General features: G+C 36.9%; 1 protein-coding gene across 2 annotated transcripts in view; it reads left to right on the top strand.

The window, feature by feature from the left end:
- UNC5C (unc-5 netrin receptor C) overlaps window positions 1-18,050 on the top strand; it is a 410,747-nt gene that overhangs the window by 349,969 nt on the left and 42,728 nt on the right. The window contains exons 7-9 of one of the 2 annotated variants that reach the window (XM_068542465.1): window positions 167-331; window positions 15,237-15,293; window positions 17,298-17,489. In XM_068542465.1, the coding sequence (XP_068398566.1) occupies window positions 167-331; window positions 15,237-15,293; window positions 17,298-17,489 (414 nt within the window). The remainder of the gene's footprint in view (window positions 1-166; window positions 332-15,236; window positions 15,294-17,297; window positions 17,490-18,050) is intronic. The other variant, XM_068542466.1, reaches the window with a different exon arrangement.

Below are 18,050 nucleotides of genomic sequence, written 5' to 3'. Positions count from 1 at the left end.
GTATGTAGAGCATGCAGGACTTCAGCAGTTAAAATGAATGTAGTGTTCCTCGGGGGCGCGTTTTCTTCAGTGTTTGGTGGTGTTTTCTTTCTGCTTGTGCTCTGCTCCTCTCTGCCCTCAAAAAGCTCCTTGTGCCTTTGACCCGATGCTGGTTTTTGTGTGGCAGTGGATGGCAGGTGGACCTCATGGAGCAAGTGGTCGACTTGCGGGACCGAGTGCACGCACTGGCGCAGGAGGGAGTGCACGGCACCAGCGCCCAAGAACGGAGGCAAGGACTGCGACGGCCTCGTCTTGCAGTCCAAGAACTGCACGGATGGTCTGTGCATGCAGAGTAAGTCTGTTTGAGCAAATGACAGACACTGGGGAGGCCTGGGGTTTAACCATTTGGATTTCTTTGAAGGAAATATCAAAAACTAAAAATTTCCTAAACAAAAATGCAATACTATACCAATATCATGGGTCTCTGTCAAAACTGGAAAAAAATGAATCTCGCAGAACCCAGAATGAATAATAACTGTATCCAGTTAACACATGACACACACAGTATTGCTTTCCCATGAGCAGAAGGGGATTTAGTTGTTTCCATGGAGGGGCTGTCATTCTTTTCAGGGCAGGGAAGTGCTACTCAGTTTTATTATAGTGCACAAAAGGGCACCCTGAACTCCTCATAGAGTCACATGACTTCCAAAAAGTAAGCTCTTTACTTCTAATTCATGGCTGTTACTGAACCAGTGTCCATGAAATTTAAAATATATGTATAAGGACAGGAACTATTTCTGCAAGTAGATTTACCAGTTTACAAGTGTTTAGTGGGAACATCTTCACAACACCTTGAAAATGCTGGGTTTGTATTAGAAATTATAACGTTTATCTAAAGGGACTAATGTTTATGAAACATAAATTTTAAAAAATGGGTGTAGAAGATTGGCTCAGGAATATAATAGGTGCTATAAGCTAAATATTCCACATTTTTCATGGCTTTTTTCCTTAGATTTTCTTAATGAGATGGTGGTTTGATTTCCATATTTGCAGACTCTCACTCCTCTATTGAGGAGCCCTTAGATGTACAGAATTTACCATCCCTTTTATGACCATGAATTAAGGTACTAAGAATTGTTCTGAAATCACACCTGTAACAGATGAATGGATCAAACAGTGTGCTGTCTTTGGATCTTAACTAATGGCAGCCAAATGTTGACATTTCTTATAACACATTACAGATTGCTTGTGGAATATAAGCAACCAAATGTATTTGTGTGGAAGTATTTGTATTTCTCATTTAAGAATAAGATATTTTATTTTTGGCACATTTATGAAATTCTGTTTACTTTTCAGAGTCTATACACACAGGGGCCTTTAAAAAGAAACCTTACTTAAAATACAAATAGGCAATTACATTGCTGATACGGAATAAAAATCCAGTGGGCCTCTTACTTTTCTGTCCACGGTACATGGTATTCTTTGAGAACAGACTGCAGCTGGGTGTAAAGCATAGCTTCTGGTTGTGATTTGGGAACGACTACTGTGCATCTAAGTTTGTACCAGAAACACAGAATGAAAAGAATACAGCTCTTTTACTAACCATTTATCCAGAGATCCAGGGCTTGTTCCTCTTGGTGTTAGTCTGAGTTGAGGATTAAAATGAAAACATACCATACACAAGTTATTTTTTAACATTTTTAAAATTTAGTATTCTTTTAGTGCTGAACAAATTGATTCATGTGATTGAAAGTAGCAATATTTGAAGTTTCTCTCTCTCTCTCACTCCCTTTCTCAATATTATACTTTTCAACTTTGTGTGATTTAATGCCTACTGTTTCTATTGTGCATATTTTAAAATTCCTAAAGCAACGTATTTAACAAGGAGTACAATGCTGCAAGATGGAACATTGGGCCTTTTATTAGTTACACAAATGACACATGATAAATTATGACATTTGTCAAATACAAGCATGAAATATTCAAGTTAAGACTTTCATGACATAGCATCCCCTTAGCATCTAGCTGATTTCTTACAGCATTAATAGAATTTTTTCTAATGATTGGATGTTTACCAATAATGATGGCACGAGGTGTGTGTGTAAGTAAGGAAGGGAAATGAGGCTACAAGAGATGTTATTTGTTGTTTGTTTATTTCTTTATCAAGTCTCTTATTAGCCTGGAACATTTGGGTGTTTGAATTAATTAGTTAAAAAGCTGTTTCCTTTCATAATTCTGATTTGCTGTAGTAACGATCTCTACTAGGTCAATAAACTCTTTCATCTGCCCTGCTGTATCTACTCTAGTGCAAAGGAGAACTGTAGTTTGTGCTATTATTGATTTCCTCAGTGATAAAAACCTCAGATACTGTTGCACTGAATAATTATAGTATTTTACAGTGAAAGCTATAGTTTCTGTTTACCAGTAAGCTGGGTGTTTCTGGCATAGTATTGCTGACACAGTTTTGCAAAGAAATGATAATGTTCTTGGTCCTTATTTTGGAAAACAAAAGGCTTTCTGATAGTGTAAGTAGCAAGCTTGTAAGAGGGACATGGTCTGCATTAAGAAAAAGAATGGGAGTAGAAAAGACAGCTAGAAACTTGCAGTTGACAATTAGGAGTTATCATTTAATGTTTATTTACTTTATGAAAATTAGTGTCTTCAATGCACTGATAATATTGCAATACTGATAAAGAGCTATTTCTCTCAAAATAAAGCTAGCCTACTTACCATTAAACTAGGGAGGCAGTACAACCTCTGAATCTACTCAAAATTGTCTACAAATGATTTGGATATAAATGTAGATATACTGCTAGGAAGGAGAAATTTGGAGTTCATAATGGATGTCAGTAGAATTCAGAGTCACCTAGATAACATAGTGTAGTATATTTTAAAAGTCAGATTGGTACTTAAGAGCAATACAATGTGAAATATATAGAAAATATTGCTGTCAGTGTTCATTCACTAATTTGTTTAGAATAATATTCAGACATATTTCTTCCTTAGCCATTTCTCTCATTGTAAAGACCTTTGACTCAAAATATGTAGAAATATTGGATAAAATGTTTAAACTTAAAAGACATACACACATTTGGAGTGTGTGTGTGTGTGTGTGTGTGTGTGTGTGTGAGAGAGAGAGAGAGAGAGAGGGCATATCAAGTTCAAAAGAAAGAGAAATCCTCAAGTGGCAGAAATGAAGTAGGAACTCAAATCTAGAGAAGTATGCCTCTATGAGTGGACACCAGAATAACCGAGAGGAGCGTTAGACATGGATGTAAGTCCTGGGGATTAGACTTTAGGATTTCAGTTCTGAGGCTGAGAGTTGAAAGCCAGAACCTTGAATAAAACTGGGTCTCATAAATGGCTGCCCTCACCATGAAAAATAACTAGAAATTTTTTACCCATCAGCCCAGCAAAGCTACAGGAAAATTCATGGTAGAGAAAAGAAAAATGAAGTCTTCACTTAAACCTGTGATAAAACCGCAATCCGACACCCACTTCTGGGTATGGAGTCTAAGATACAGTACAGGGAACAAAAAGCAAAGTATGTGCAGTTTATAAAGTTAGTAAAACTGGGGTACCAGCGGAAGTGAACAGCAAGCCGTTTTCTAGAGTTCTTTTCACAACCCAACTGCATTGGTCTATGACAAAGATAGCCCACTCCTGAAAATGAATTTACAAAATAAAGTTTTATATCACCCAAGGGAATAGTCTGCTGTAAGAGAGAGTTGGCAACATAATAAATAGGTGAGTTAGTACTTTAATAACATGGACTCCTACAGCAACCTGAGTGAGGCTATAAAATAAATAAAAAGACAAACTATTTTTAAAAGGAATATAAGCACAAATGAAAGAAAAGAATATTATAAAGAGGACAGACAGATTTGGGGAAAAATCAAATGGAATGTGATCCACTGGAAGTTAGAACTCAATGGAAAATTAAACATCAGATCAGAGACAGCTTTAGATACAGCTGAAGAGAAAATTGGTAAACTGGAATGTAGATCTCATGAAACTTCTCAGAATACAAGGAGGAAAGATAAAATGAGTGATTATATAAAAGGTAGGTTAAAACACATGGAAGATAGAATGAAAAAGTCCCATATTTATTATTCAAGAGAGCAAAATTTAAAGTTTTTGAGATAATCAAGATAGAGCTTACTACTCACAAACTCTCAATGAATAAACTACTAAACATATGAAAATCGATTCTTTAAAAAATTGAGGGACAAGTTAAGGGGCAGTTAAAAATAAAATGGAACTAAACTATAGACAACATTAACACAGAATATGGGAAGGTGTAATCTAAGTTAAAATGTTCTAATTTTTGTGTGTTGTTCAGAAGAACAGTAGTACTACTTGTGTTAAGCTTTACTGATTCAAGTGTCCCAATTAAAATGTTAAGACTGACTACACACATAAAGGTTGAATATATAAATTCAAAATAAGATTTTTAAGGGCAGAAAAGGAGCAAAAAAGAAAAAGTATAGTTAAATGAAAACAAATAAGATGGTATATATTAGGGATTATCATATATCAAGGATAATAATGGAAATTAATTAAATTTACCTGTTAAAGGAAATTCAAAATTATAGGAAAAATCCAGTTTTATATTGTTTATGAGAAACATACTTAAATCACAGTTGTAGAGAAAGATTGAAAGTTAAGAAGTGGAACTTATAGTTCTATCTTTATTTTAAAATGTCCAATTAATGGCTTTGACTATCTAATTGGGCCATTCTTAATTCCATTTCCCATTTTGCTTAAGTAACACATATTAGAGATTGGTTTTGCTCATAGTTTTAATTTAGATACTTTTTTTCTTAGACTTTATAGTTTTTAGAATGTTTAATTTTTTGTTGGATAATTAAAAGTTTTCTAAATTGTTTACCAAATTTTTTGTGTAAGACATCTTAAAAATACAGATATTTCCTCAATGCCAACTTAACCAAAAGACTTCGAGGTTATTTATTTACAAAATTATTCAATATTTTAAAGATATAACAATGCTAAATGTTAGCAAATGTGCACTAAAGTAGAATCTCTTGTATTTTGCAAATGGGAACACAAATTTTTATGATTATTTGGGGAAGCAGTTTGACAATATGAGTTTAAGAGCTTTAAAATTATTCCTCTCCTTTGATCCAGGAATCCTATATCAGTGAATAAGTTTTAAGCAATTAATATGAACACCTAAAATGCATGTGCCAAATGCATTCATATTCTTTGTAGTTTATTGTAAAAAATGCAAAACACAAAAGTCCAATACTAGAGCAATGATTAAGTAATAAGTGCTATTTCCATAAGGTGGAATATCATATAACCAGTAAAATATTTATGGTGGTTTAACATGGAAAAGCAGAATATGGATTTATGTAGGCATTTAGTCATAACTATAAAAGTAAGCTTAGGAAAAAGATGAATGAAATTTATTTATTTACGCTAGTGAGATTACAGGTAATTTTTTTCTTTTTCAATATGCTTTCTATTCTCAATATTCTTTCTGTTGAGTATTTCATTATGCTTATAATTGTAAATGACTTTTTAAAAAGGAGTGTTGAGGATTGGCTAGAACAACTGCATGATCTTGGAAACAGGAGTCTCAGTTCGTTATTTGAGATGTAGCAATATTACTGATCTGTCCTGGGAATTTGGTCACATTGATTCAAATTAGATTAGATTTAGATTCGGTTACATAAAAAGTATTTGCATAAAATACTTGTATAAAATCCTAGTTGTATAAAATCCTTGGTGGCAAGAGTTACTTATAGCCAGTAAACCAAGTACACATATAAAAGGATTGTGAAGACACGGGGATTTGGAACTGAATTACAGTTCTGCATTATTTCCCAGTTGCTTATCGTATACCTATCACTCTGTCCTTGCAACCATACTTATTCTTAAACTCTTCAGTAAGTTGGATTCATTATGTGATGCTATATAATTTCCATTTGTGAAAAAAGGTCATGGTCTTTAAGCAATTTCAGAAGCTCCACCAAATTTTTAAGCTGTCCAAACACAGTAGTTATTGAAGTATAACATATATCATGTATATATTACACTGGGTATATCCTCAGTGGTCTGAAAAAGTAGTTCTTACACTGGAGACACCGCTTTCAAATTAGGAACTTCCAGGAATTGGTGTTATTTCACTAGAATGCATTATTAAAGGATAATTAAAAACTGTTAAGAGTCACTTAATATACCAGAAAGAAGTTGGGCATTATTGCTTTATAAGCACATTGTTAATTAGAAAACAAAATTTAATACTGGAGTTCTTAGGTATGCCAAGAGATATGGATTGCATTGAACAAGAAAGGGCAGATGACTTGGCATGTTTTTCACTACTGAAAATAAGCACACATGTCTGATACCTCGGATACAAGAAAGTTAACGTTAATAATAGATAAGACCGTATTTTACTGAACAATATAGAATAGTGTATCTTATTCAGAAGGCAGTAATGGAAGGTCTCTTGTGCTGTGTACCCATTCAGGTTTCTTTATGTCATCTCTAAGATTATATGAAAGTAGCTCAAGGTTTTGCCATATGGTTTTGAAATAGGATTTGCATAAAATGGTTTTGGGGAGAAAGAGAGCGGCCACACTCGACACAGAGAGAAAGAGGTACAAGAGAATAAAAAAAAGCACTTAAGACAATCCCCAAACTGCTAAGCCAATAAGCATATTTACCATTTACGTTGAAACACGATTGTATTACCAAGACCTGATAACTTTTAACTTTTATAATCTTTATAATGAATTTGTAGTAAGATCTGCTCTGTTATGGTTGGCATATAATGGTTTATCCATGCTTACCTCTTCCTTTTGAAAATAGCAACCTAAGGACTATATATGTGGCTTGGTCCAGAAATGGTACATTATATATACTTATGAATACACTCAAGTAGATTATTACGTGACCGCAGCTATTCCTACAGACTTTGGTTTTTAATCCCATTTGAAGATTGGAGTCTCACATAGAGATATGTAAGAGTTCAAATCTGCATTTAGAATTACTGCTTGCTGAAGAGGGTTTATGCCACAGTAGACAAATTAGAAATTGCAATTTACAAACAAGAACTGCCTAGTATTGTGTCTGCATCAGTGAACTTCCTGACTTTGGGAAATTAAAATGTTATGCAGTCTGCAAATTTAGCACTTTCTACTCATTAAAAAATTTACATGTCACCCTGCTCTTCCATTAATTCTCACTTACAGAGGAAGTGGCAGAACTCTGTGTGTGAATTGTAGTGCGGACACACTGCATACCAGGGCCCCCAGAATCCCAGGTGCATTTAATGTGAGGAAATAATTTACAAATAGGCTGCTCTTCGCTTTAGCATGATGTGTTTATCACCGCCATGGTAGGCATTTGAGAAGGCGCTAGTCAGTTTCCAGTGAAATTCTTGTCAACACAGCGGTTTGATAGGAAAGCATAATTGTGAGTGTCAGACAGTGAGTGCTTTTATCTGTAGTTTGGAAGAAGTTGATGTCATAACTGTGTTTGTATAGTCCTTGATATGCGTAGTGTCCCGGCTGGCAAATAAATCTTCTGTCCGAGGACTGGCTGCCCAACACAGTGCTCTGCTGTCTCCGGTATCATGAGTGTGGTTTACTTTTGCATTTTTTCCTTTCTGGTAAAACATTTTCCTGATTTTGAAAGCAGGGATGTGGTTAGGAACTTTAGCCCACAGAAACCTGCTGAACACCTAGGGAGCCCCCAAACAGATTGGTGTGAGAGGACAAATGCAAAGTCTTCAGCTTCCAGGATGCAAAGTAAACTCCTCCGACGGGATTAAGAAAGGTACCACCTTTCACAACTGCAGCAAAGCTAGGACTCCTTCAAGATCACATAGGGGCAGGGCCAGCGCTTTTGCTTGTTTTCTTTTTGCCTAAAAACCCAGAAGATGGGGTGATGTATGCTAGGAATTGGCCTCTTTACTTCAGGACTTTTCATCACTTTACTTTTTCTATCAGATGTCTTTAATACTATGGATTTATTTATCACTGCCTTTGGATTTAATAATTTATCCTTTTTCTGAAGGAGCGTTGATGGGGTTAGAAAACACTGCACTGAAAATGCTTGGGCAGCTGATCTGTGGGTTTGATTTTACTCAACTGTTGGATTAAATTTCAGACATTTATTCGTCACCTTCTGTGGGTCACGAGATAAGGGTTTTATATTTGAGATGTCCATTCCCTGCTGTTCATTTTCAGAAGGCTGTGGTTGTCAGTGTTAGGAACAGGGCTGTGGATCAGTTAGTGAAGCATGGCCCACTGTCCTGTGAAGGCTGGAGCACAAATTACGGTGGCAATTTAGATAACTGACATCAGTGATAAGCAAATGTTCTTTTCAATTTTTGTTGTCATGTCCTAGGATTTATGTATTCCTTTATTTGGAGTTCCTTAAGCCCTTGTCAATAAATAAACCCTCAGAAGAGTGGTAAATTATAATAAATGACTGTGAGGGTCTTTGACAGACCTGACCTTTGACATCATTAGTGCAGTCCTGATGGGCTGGTTAGATAAGAACCAACCTAAAAGAAAAAAAAAAAAAAACAACAAAATCTGGTCATGTTTATTTTGAATGGCCCTTGAGGTTTTTAATGAGAACATTTGCATCAGAAGAAATGTAATTGGAATGAGAAAAGTCACATATGTTGGCTTGGTGTAAGGTCACTGGCAAAAAGAAAGACCAGGCAGCCAGGTCAAGGAGAGAGGAAAATCCATGGAGAAGAGAGATTCTTCTAATGCTAGGGTCATAAAAGTGAGGCCAGATCTCCTGAAGTGACCTATTGTACTTCAGATGGATAAATATTCTAAAACTAACCAAAAGCTTGATGATTTAAAAACATGGACTTTTACAGAACACACTTAATGCTTTTATAAGTTAGAATTGAGTTATGTCATATTCATAATTTATATACTACTCCCCATATGAGATATGAATTCATCATCTATTTTATTTAATCCTCACAATATCATAAAATCTGTTTACATGTATTAAGGCCATAGACACAGCTCCATATTGAAATATAATGAGTAACCTTGAAGGCAAGCAGGAACACCGTAAAAAAAACTCCACCCATCTTCCTTTTGGCTACAAACTTGATAGCTAATCTAAAGACAGAGTTAATTCCAAGACAGCTACATAAAGACTTCCCTTTTATGTCTCTCTCAAATCTGGCTCAATGGTTCTCAAACTCTAGAGAGTGTAAACATTACTGTATCATATATATATTTTAGTTTAAAGGAATTGCAGATGTAATTTTAATTTTATTCACTTTCCACCTAATATAATGACTTAAGGCCCTGGCATTAATTGCTTCTAACTCCAATCTACTATGTTAGACGTGGCGAAACTGAAGCAAAATTGACCTGAGTTCAACTTAATAAAACTCAAAAGGTACAAAAAATAATCTTACAAACAGAACTTTTGATATCCCCCTAATAATAGCTCTATCTTGGTACGGAAGGAACCGAGGCATAAAATTGAAAGAGCCCACCAGCATCCACAAGTTAGTGTAAGAACCAGTGTATGAACCCACATCTGTCTCATTTTGAAATAAGCCTTTTTCCATGTGGGCTCTTGGAGGCTGAAAGCAAGTGGTGATCAGCTTTCATTGCTTTAAAATGTGATTTTCTTCTTATGTGTAGTGTCCCTTCAATTTTTGATGTTTATTCCTTTTTTCCTGTTGGCATCATTTTTGAGGGAAACAATGTTTCTCTTTTAAATATTTACATTTTGGTAGGTTCTGTGCCAAATACAAAGTGATTATCATACATTAACAACTAACGTCATTCTAGCATGGCTCTCCAATTACATTAGAGTAGAGATGCCCAAGTATGGTGCACCTCTTTGCTTACCCCACACTTGCAACAGAAGACACTATTTAGAAGTTGTTTTATTTAAGGGCAAAAATCTCTGTTTTAACTTTCTCATGAGTATCAATGATAACATTTCAAATGGAGAGGTTATTTTCTAGTCTAAAGAATTAGCATTACCTCATTCAATAACTGAATTGCAGATTAAGCCGTGAACATATCAAGCCCTTTTCTATTATTTCCTTGTCTCTCCTCATTTAAATCTATTCCTTAGACAATACGTATAAAAATGACGGGGCTGTAGCCTAAGAGCTGGGATCTGCCCCTCGCTTTGCTGTTTCATCAGCTTTGTGATGTGAGGCAAGTCCCTTCATTGCTCTGTGCTCTGGCTCCTCCGTCTGCAAGTACAGAGGGGTTAGAAGAGGGAATTCTAAAGATGATCTATTTTAACTCTAACATCCTGGGGGTTTGCGAGTTAGTAAGGGGCATAGACTTGGTTTTCGGAAGTTCTAACGTTTCTCACATCGGCATATTTGCTTGATAACTTTTTCTATTAAAATACTACTTCTGGCATAAAAAGTTTGCATTATCTTTAAAAAATTTAGTCATAAAATCATCATTTTGACTATTGTCTATTATTCGTATTGCATGAAAAGAAAATTTAAAAGACTAGAAATATCTAGTTGGTGTTTATTAGGGAAATGAAGATTTAAATATAGTTCCTGGTGTTGTTCCTGAGATTTCCCAAATGTAAACCCACCAAACAGGCGATATTCAGACATTGCACAATTAAGAGCCATGTCCTGAAGGATAACCTGATATTACTTGCTGCTGTATAAAACCAAGGAAAGCTCACTTTCCTTTTTAAGACGCTTGGGATGGGCTCTCATCTTTTATAACAGTTGAACATCAGCTGAAAAATATGGGCGAACCCCATCTCTAGTCTCGAGGATGACTTTGTGAAAATTAGGAAAGTCATTCCTTCCTCAAGTCATTTAACCACCATCAGCCGCAACATTGTTACGTTAACAATCCAGATCCACAGGCAACACAACTGTGAACAGGGCCTCCCAGAGCTGGACAGTGCAAAACCTGCACATTGTCAGCTTTACTCACAGGAGGATGGAAACCAAATTTGAGTCTCAACACTTTCCTTAACTTTAAAATATCACTTCCCGTTTTGGGGACTGATTCTCCTCATCTGAAAGAAAGTTGAACTAGATAATCTCTTAGATGGATGTTTTGAGCAATTACGACATGGCTTAGCATAAGAAGCATTTCACTAACTATTTAAGAACAGCCCACTATTGCTCTGTGCTCCTCTGTCAGTCCATGGGAGGTGATTTTGAAAGCTGTTATCCATGGAGGTACATTTTGTTCCACACAGTTCTTCCATGGCAAGACTGTTCCTCCCATTGCAGGACATTTAGTACCCTTGGCCCTCACTCACTAAATGCCTCAAACAACCCCCTAATCATTATGAGAAGCAAAAACACCTCTTCTGCCCTATTTCCAAACACCCCATTTAGAAGTGGCACCACCTCTGGTTGAGAAATCATTTTAGTATCAAGTTGCTCTCTGGCCTTGGAAATTTGCTTCTGAAACATGCCCCTGTATCTTTGCCAGAAGCCACAAAGGCCAGGAATAAACCTCTTTAAAAGGAGAGGGTGAAAGAGTAGACAGTACTTAAAAGAGTCCATTTCTTGTGGCTTTTCAGAAAAACTGGGCTCCTTGTCTCTGTCATAACGAGGAATCCTGAAATTCAAGCAAATTTCCTACTCATTTTATTGAATAATAGGCCGTGTCAACTCTACTGCTCTTAAGAGCCATTGTCTTAGTGTACTTATAATGTGCATCATAATGATATTGCTATGGTTGTCACTTATTGATTGCTTTCAATGTACCAGCACTTTATAAATCTCATTTATCCTTTCCACAATTATATGGAAGGGCATATTCATAATCCCTTACACAGATTAGAAAACTCTAATACTTCATTAGAGAAAGGAAGTATTTAGTTTGACCAAGCTCTCACAGTTAAGGAACTGACAGGGCTGGGAATCAAACTGAAGTCCATGAGATTGAAAAACTCGGTTTCACTGCCTTGGCCAACAGCTGAGGTGCTTTTTCAATCGACCTGCCTTTCAAGTAGTAGGAAAGTTAACTGAAATCCCTAACTTATGAACCAGGCTGTTGATAGTGACACTGAAAACAATTATTTTGCACTGTGTTCTGCCAGAGACGCGATTTTTCATCATTGCTAGGACTTCTCTCAAAAGGATCACCTCATTAACTGAAGAAGATGTTCCCTGTTGTTCCGTGAAAGATGGATCAGATGGAGAAGTATAAAAACAAACTCTAGCAAGTGATTCTATATTCCCCTCATTTGGGGGATAGAACAGTAATCCCCTTCTATTCTGATACCCAGCCTCCTAAGTGATGTTTTAGTTGTGTAGTTGCAGAAGTGTTTTGAAAAGGATGGAAAAAGTTTTACAGAGTTGCCTTCCAAAACTCTTTATCAGTGTTTCTTTAACAGAGTAAATTGGGGTGTTGAACCATTGGTGAGTGTACTTAATACTTGTCTGTTTTAAATTTTCCCATGTAGGAAAATAACAGTGTGGCTAGATTGGTCACTATTAGCTGTGAGAAATAACTAATAGACTTTTTTTTTTTTAATTTTAGAGGAACCTCACATGCAAACACTTCATTAAATATATGATATATATATACCTATTGATAGACATCTCCCAGGCCAAGTTTTGTAGAAACCATCGATAAGATCCTGTCACTTCACTCCCCATAGTGATCTTTTCAACATTACGTCTGATGACAGTATTTGCATTTCAGTTAGAATAAAATTGGAACTCCTCATGGTGGACCACCAGGCCTACAAGATCTGGCTGCTGCGCTCCGCTCTGAGCCTACCCCTTCCCTCTTTCCTTTCACTCACTACCGTCTGACTGCTTCGTTTTTATGTCAGGACTTTTGCATCCACTGTCCCTCTTCGTGGAACATTGTTCCCTCCAGATCTTTACTTGGCTGATTCTTTCTTCTTGTGCAAGCTTCAGTTTAAATTTCATTTCAACAGAAAATTCTTCCCTGATTCCCTAAGTTGGTCATTGTTTTATCTCCAATCAATCACATTACATTTTTTTTTTTATTTTCCAAGAGGACTTTTTCAGCATTTGAAATGACCTTGATAATTTTGTTTACTTGTTTATTTTCTGTTAAACAAGAATGAAAGCAGTGACTTTTCCCATCTTGTTTGTCATTGTACCCCTATGCCTAAAATAGAAGCCAGCATATAGTAATAGGGTTCAAGAGTATTTGTTAGGTGAATGAATGAATGAATGAATGAATGAATAGATTCCAGTTCTGTGCCTGGAAATATAAGTCTCAGATAAATTACCACAAGGCACAAAAGTATTTATTGAGCAGTCCAGATCTACAGAAACACAGGAAAGTAGAGATTATAAATTTCCTTTTTATTATTCCTTGGTCTGCCTGTCAAGAACAGGGATTCTGTTGGGAAGTAGAGATGAAAGCCAAGGAAAACCCAGAACTGCTTCACAGGGTGAAATTTCAGACCTATCTCTCTGGAGATAGGCTTCTACCTTTATAAGATACAGCTCTTCTGCTTACTCCAGCAGGCCCACCCTGATTCTTATCAAAATTTTCAGGGTGAACATCAGACCATCCCCAAATACACTATTTTATGCTTGCTTCTGGGCCCTCTCACCTGCAAAGAAAAAAAAAAAAAAAGAAAAATCTTTCGACATTCCTCCCCTTAAAATCACCCCTACAACAATGACATCACTTACCTGGGTCCCCTGTACTAGCAGTGAAATTATATTGTCTTAAGTCTTTGGGTTTCAAAAATAACCTTTTTTCTTGTGCCTGTGTATGTCCCAGATGTCCTTTTATTGAGTTCACAGAATACAAATGGAAAAAGGTTATTACCAGACAGAAGTGTTTAAAAATGAACATCAAACCTAATACATGGACTCAGACAACTGGAATAGGAATATAATGTTTATAAAACTGAGTAGGAGGTTGCAATCATCGCTCTAAAATAAAGCATTAAAAATTAATTGAGAGCAAACCTGTCTGTGCTACAGCAAACCTCTCTTTCATTAAGGTAGCACTGCATGTTTCTCCTGAATTAGTTCCCCAAAATAGGTAAATAGCTTGTAAGAACTGCGTGTTCAGCAAATTACAGAAGATCTACATAAGGCACGATTTAGAGTTACCTTTAGTGTTAGAGCATTAGAGGCCTTTAATTTTGAACCAATTGTGATTCTTGCAGTTTCTCTACATTTTTTTGCCCTTGAGTGTTACTCGGAAAGTTTAATTCACATGGTTCTTATTCATCTTCATTCCGTTAATCCAAATGGTGCTGTGTCATTTGATGAATTCATATGTTACAGAATGTTAAATATTAGGAAACTGGGGGTGCTAGCTATGTGATACTTTAAATTTTTCCAAAGATTTTCATTTCAAAAAGTTCGTGTTCCACATTTTAAAAATGTTTTCTCCCAATCTTCTACTTCACATTATTGCTATTATCATCAATCATCATCATCATCATCATCATCATCATCATCAATCAGTTTCCTCCTTGGAATACACTAAAAAAGAAAGAAGAATAAAACCGCTAGTGTTATTTCTGCATTTACTGTTGGGATGGGGTTTTTATTTTGCCCAATTCACCCTATTCCTCTGAAGCCCTAAAATAAACAACCTTATAACCTCTAGGCCCTATTGATTTTTGAATGATTTCAAGTAAAAAGCAATCCAGTTTCCATTGCATTGACAAACTGCTCAGTCCCTGGGCAAAACCTATTGGATTCCTATTAAATGGAGGGGCAAGAAACAACTGAAAATCCAAAAGGTAGATTTGAGATGGAAGGAGGAGAGGTGGTCTTGCTCAGCTCTGTAAATGGGTATTTAACCTTTGACCAATGACGACAGGCCTTCTTTAGTTCTGTTAGACCAAGAGCAAGCTGTTATGATTAAATAAAAGAGGAAAAAACTGTTTAGACCCTTACTGAATATGTCCTGGGAATTAAGGCATATGGCAGGGATAAGGAAAAAAGATTTTCCTTATGCTAATGACCCTTGATGTCTGAAATAAATTAGATCCATTAGAGTTCATGCTCAATAAAAGAAAGACTTTAAGCGCTCCAAAGTTAGTGACTCGAGACCAGTTTTGGCTCTGAAATTCAATCTGCCTACTTATTAATTCTTAGTGAGGCTCCAGAGCAGACAGGAGATGCAAAATCGTAATTCTGTACTGAACCAGAATTTTAAAGGACCCAGGTTTCTTCTCCTTTTATTTTAATTAAACCATTTTTCATGCTTCTCATTTTGTTTCCCTCATTAATTTGATTTTGTTCCCATTTTTGTTTCATTTTTCTGTTTCTTTTCAAGGTTTCATTTATCCTATTTCAACTGAGCAGAGAACCCAGAATGAATATGGATTTTCTTGTAAGTTTGATGTTTGGTTTTTATGTTGCTGAATAATCGTTTAACGTTATTGCCCCCAATTCAAGTTTACCTTTCTTTGGATCACAGATGTGCACACAGGAAATAGGCGCCTAGTATATTCTAACATGAAAAACAAATTAGAGTTTCACTGCTGAAAAGAAGAAAGGGTCATTTCAAGCCTCTGCCAGCTTTAAAATCTATCTACCATTCAAAGCTTAAGTCCCAGTAGCTGACAAAACATATCATGAAATATGTGGATCTAAATAAAGGGCAGGGTTCGAATGCTAAAAAGAAAAGGGTTGAGAAAATGCAGATCTGTTGATTTAGAAATCATGAATATTGAATAAGTAATTAGAGCCTGGTAAAGTAAAACATTAAGGATTTTAGATGCACTTTCTGACCAGAGTTCAGAATGCTGCTGTAGGGCCTCAAATGAAACCCAGCAGCAAAGTGAAGTCAGCACTTGGGAAGTAGTCCCCACACAACCAGGAGAGCTTGGTATGTCACTGGTTTCCCGAAAAGATCCGCGCATATTGTCTTGATTGATGCTTGAGCAGGTATCATAGAAACTTTGGGAAAGACAGTTGTTTAAAAAAGAAGGGATTCTTTTACATACAGTACCTTTAAACACAAAATCCTAGAAGAGATGGAGCGATTTCCCATAGGGAATTCTTTTTTACTGTTAGTGTGTTGAAGATACGTGACATGAGAATGTGGGTGATCACGTGGGCCGCTGGCAATCAAAATGAGGAGTCATTTCACCGCATAAACCACGTGGCTGTGAGTCTTAGGAGAGAGTAGTGGTTCCGTGACTTTTAGGAAGCCATGGGACCTACAAACCTGAAAATTCTCTTCCTGCAAAATGCACATGTATAAAACTGAGCATAAAAAAGGTTGTTCTTGACCATCTGAAGTACCAGCTTAATCACCTTTCACAGTGACGGGAACAGCTTGGGTTAATTTTGCTGACAGTTTTTGTGGGTCACAGAAAACTAAAAATGGAGACTTAAAGATGTCTAAGGGGTTCAGGAAAGGTTTAATTTTATTGGTTTGTTGTCTTTAAATTATCAGCTTTTATCACCATTTGCCGTTGGATCAGAGCATGTTCTATTGCCACAAAGGCAACATGCAACATTTATAGGATTTTTCTTCTTGCCTTACCCAGAGACAGACCTCCCAGCTGACCTCACACCATGTTAATCAAATGCTTAATGGCCTTTTTGGGGGTAGGCTGACCTTTCTGATCGCTGAACCAGGCCTTTATCTTACTCGGTACACCATAGAGCTGTATTTTATTCCAGTAATGAGTAGCTCAAATGTAAATCTCTGACAAGAAACCGTGAGAAGCTCCGGGTTCTCAGAGGTAATACTGAATCTGTAGCAAAAGCCTGGAGTTATCAGTGTTAACCTCTGCTCCCCAGATCTGGGTCTCCTGAAAGTACACCTTTCAAACCCAACATGTTTGCTCCCAGTGTTTGCTTTGCTTAGTTCCACTGTTCCCACCCACCCCTTCACTGATTTAGGGGAAAGTGAGAAGAGTGCTGTGGAAGGTAATTTGCGACTTGGAATGGTACTTAGAAAAATATTCTGGTTCAATAAATATACAGATTCAGAACATGCCAGATGTTTCTAACAGAGTGTTTATGTTTATAAAGAACTATAAGAGAATTCAAAGCTGCCTTCCAAACTTTTCCACCTGAAATTAGTAATAAACTTTTTTTCCCTGTGGGTTGAGATGGTTTTAGCTCCAGTTTCTTTTTATGCCTTGTAATAAATGGTCTGTTATGTTGCCCAACTTAAGATAGATCAGTGAGTGGATAGATGCAGAGTGAGAAAGAGAAAGAAATCAGAGATAATTTTCCACCGAAAGACCACAGTTTTATATAGCTTTGAAACTCACCTATAAAAAAGGCAATAAATGTCTAAACAAATTATAGCAATACGTATGTGTACTGTGGGAAATTTCTCTAACCATTTAATTCAATGTTTCCTTTTCCCATTTAGCTGCTCCTGATTCAGACGACGTTGCTCTGTATGTTGGCGTTGTGATCGCTGTGATAGTTTGCCTGGCCATTTCTGTAGTTGTGGCCCTCTTTGTGTATCGGAAGAATCACCGTGACTTTGAGTCTGATATTATTGACTCTTCTGCACTCAATGGAGGCTTTCAGCCTGTGAACATCAAGGCAGCAAGGCAAGGTCAGTTGACATTGCACTTCACACTTGGACTAATGCATGTAAGCAGCCTCCCTGTGTGTCTTCAGAATCAGTGACATCACCAGGTTGGAATGCAGTCACATCAGCTGGAATGTAAACTCCATGAAGACAGAGGTTTTCGTCTGTTTTGTTGATTATAACAAATTAGAGTTGACAAGGTGCACAGATCTTTTTTTTTTTTTTCCTTCTCTAACAGGTTTCTCTGTCATACTTTTTTTTTTTTTTAATTATTTATTTACTTTTGGCCGTGTTGGGTCTTCGTTGCCGCACGCAGGCTTTCTCTAGTTGCGACGAGCGGGGGCTACTCTTCGTAGCGGTGAGCAGGCTTCTCGTTGCGGTGGCTTCTCTTGTTGCGGAGCACGGGCTCTAGGCGCATGGGCTTCAGTAGTTGTGGCACACGGTCTCTAGAGCGCAGGCTCAGTAGTTGTGGCACACGGGCTTAGTTGTTCCGCGGCATGTGGGATCTTCCTGGACCAGGGCTTGAACCCATGTCCCCTGCATTGGCAGGTGGATTCTTAATAACTGCGCCACCAGGGAGGCCCT

The sequence above is a fragment of the Eschrichtius robustus genome, chromosome 4 (assembly GCF_028021215.1).
Source record: "Eschrichtius robustus isolate mEscRob2 chromosome 4, mEscRob2.pri, whole genome shotgun sequence".
NCBI classification, from domain to species: domain Eukaryota; kingdom Metazoa; phylum Chordata; class Mammalia; order Artiodactyla; family Eschrichtiidae; genus Eschrichtius; species Eschrichtius robustus.
The sequence above is the reverse complement of the archived record's forward strand: the minus strand, read 5'-3'. Positions and strand labels throughout refer to the sequence as shown.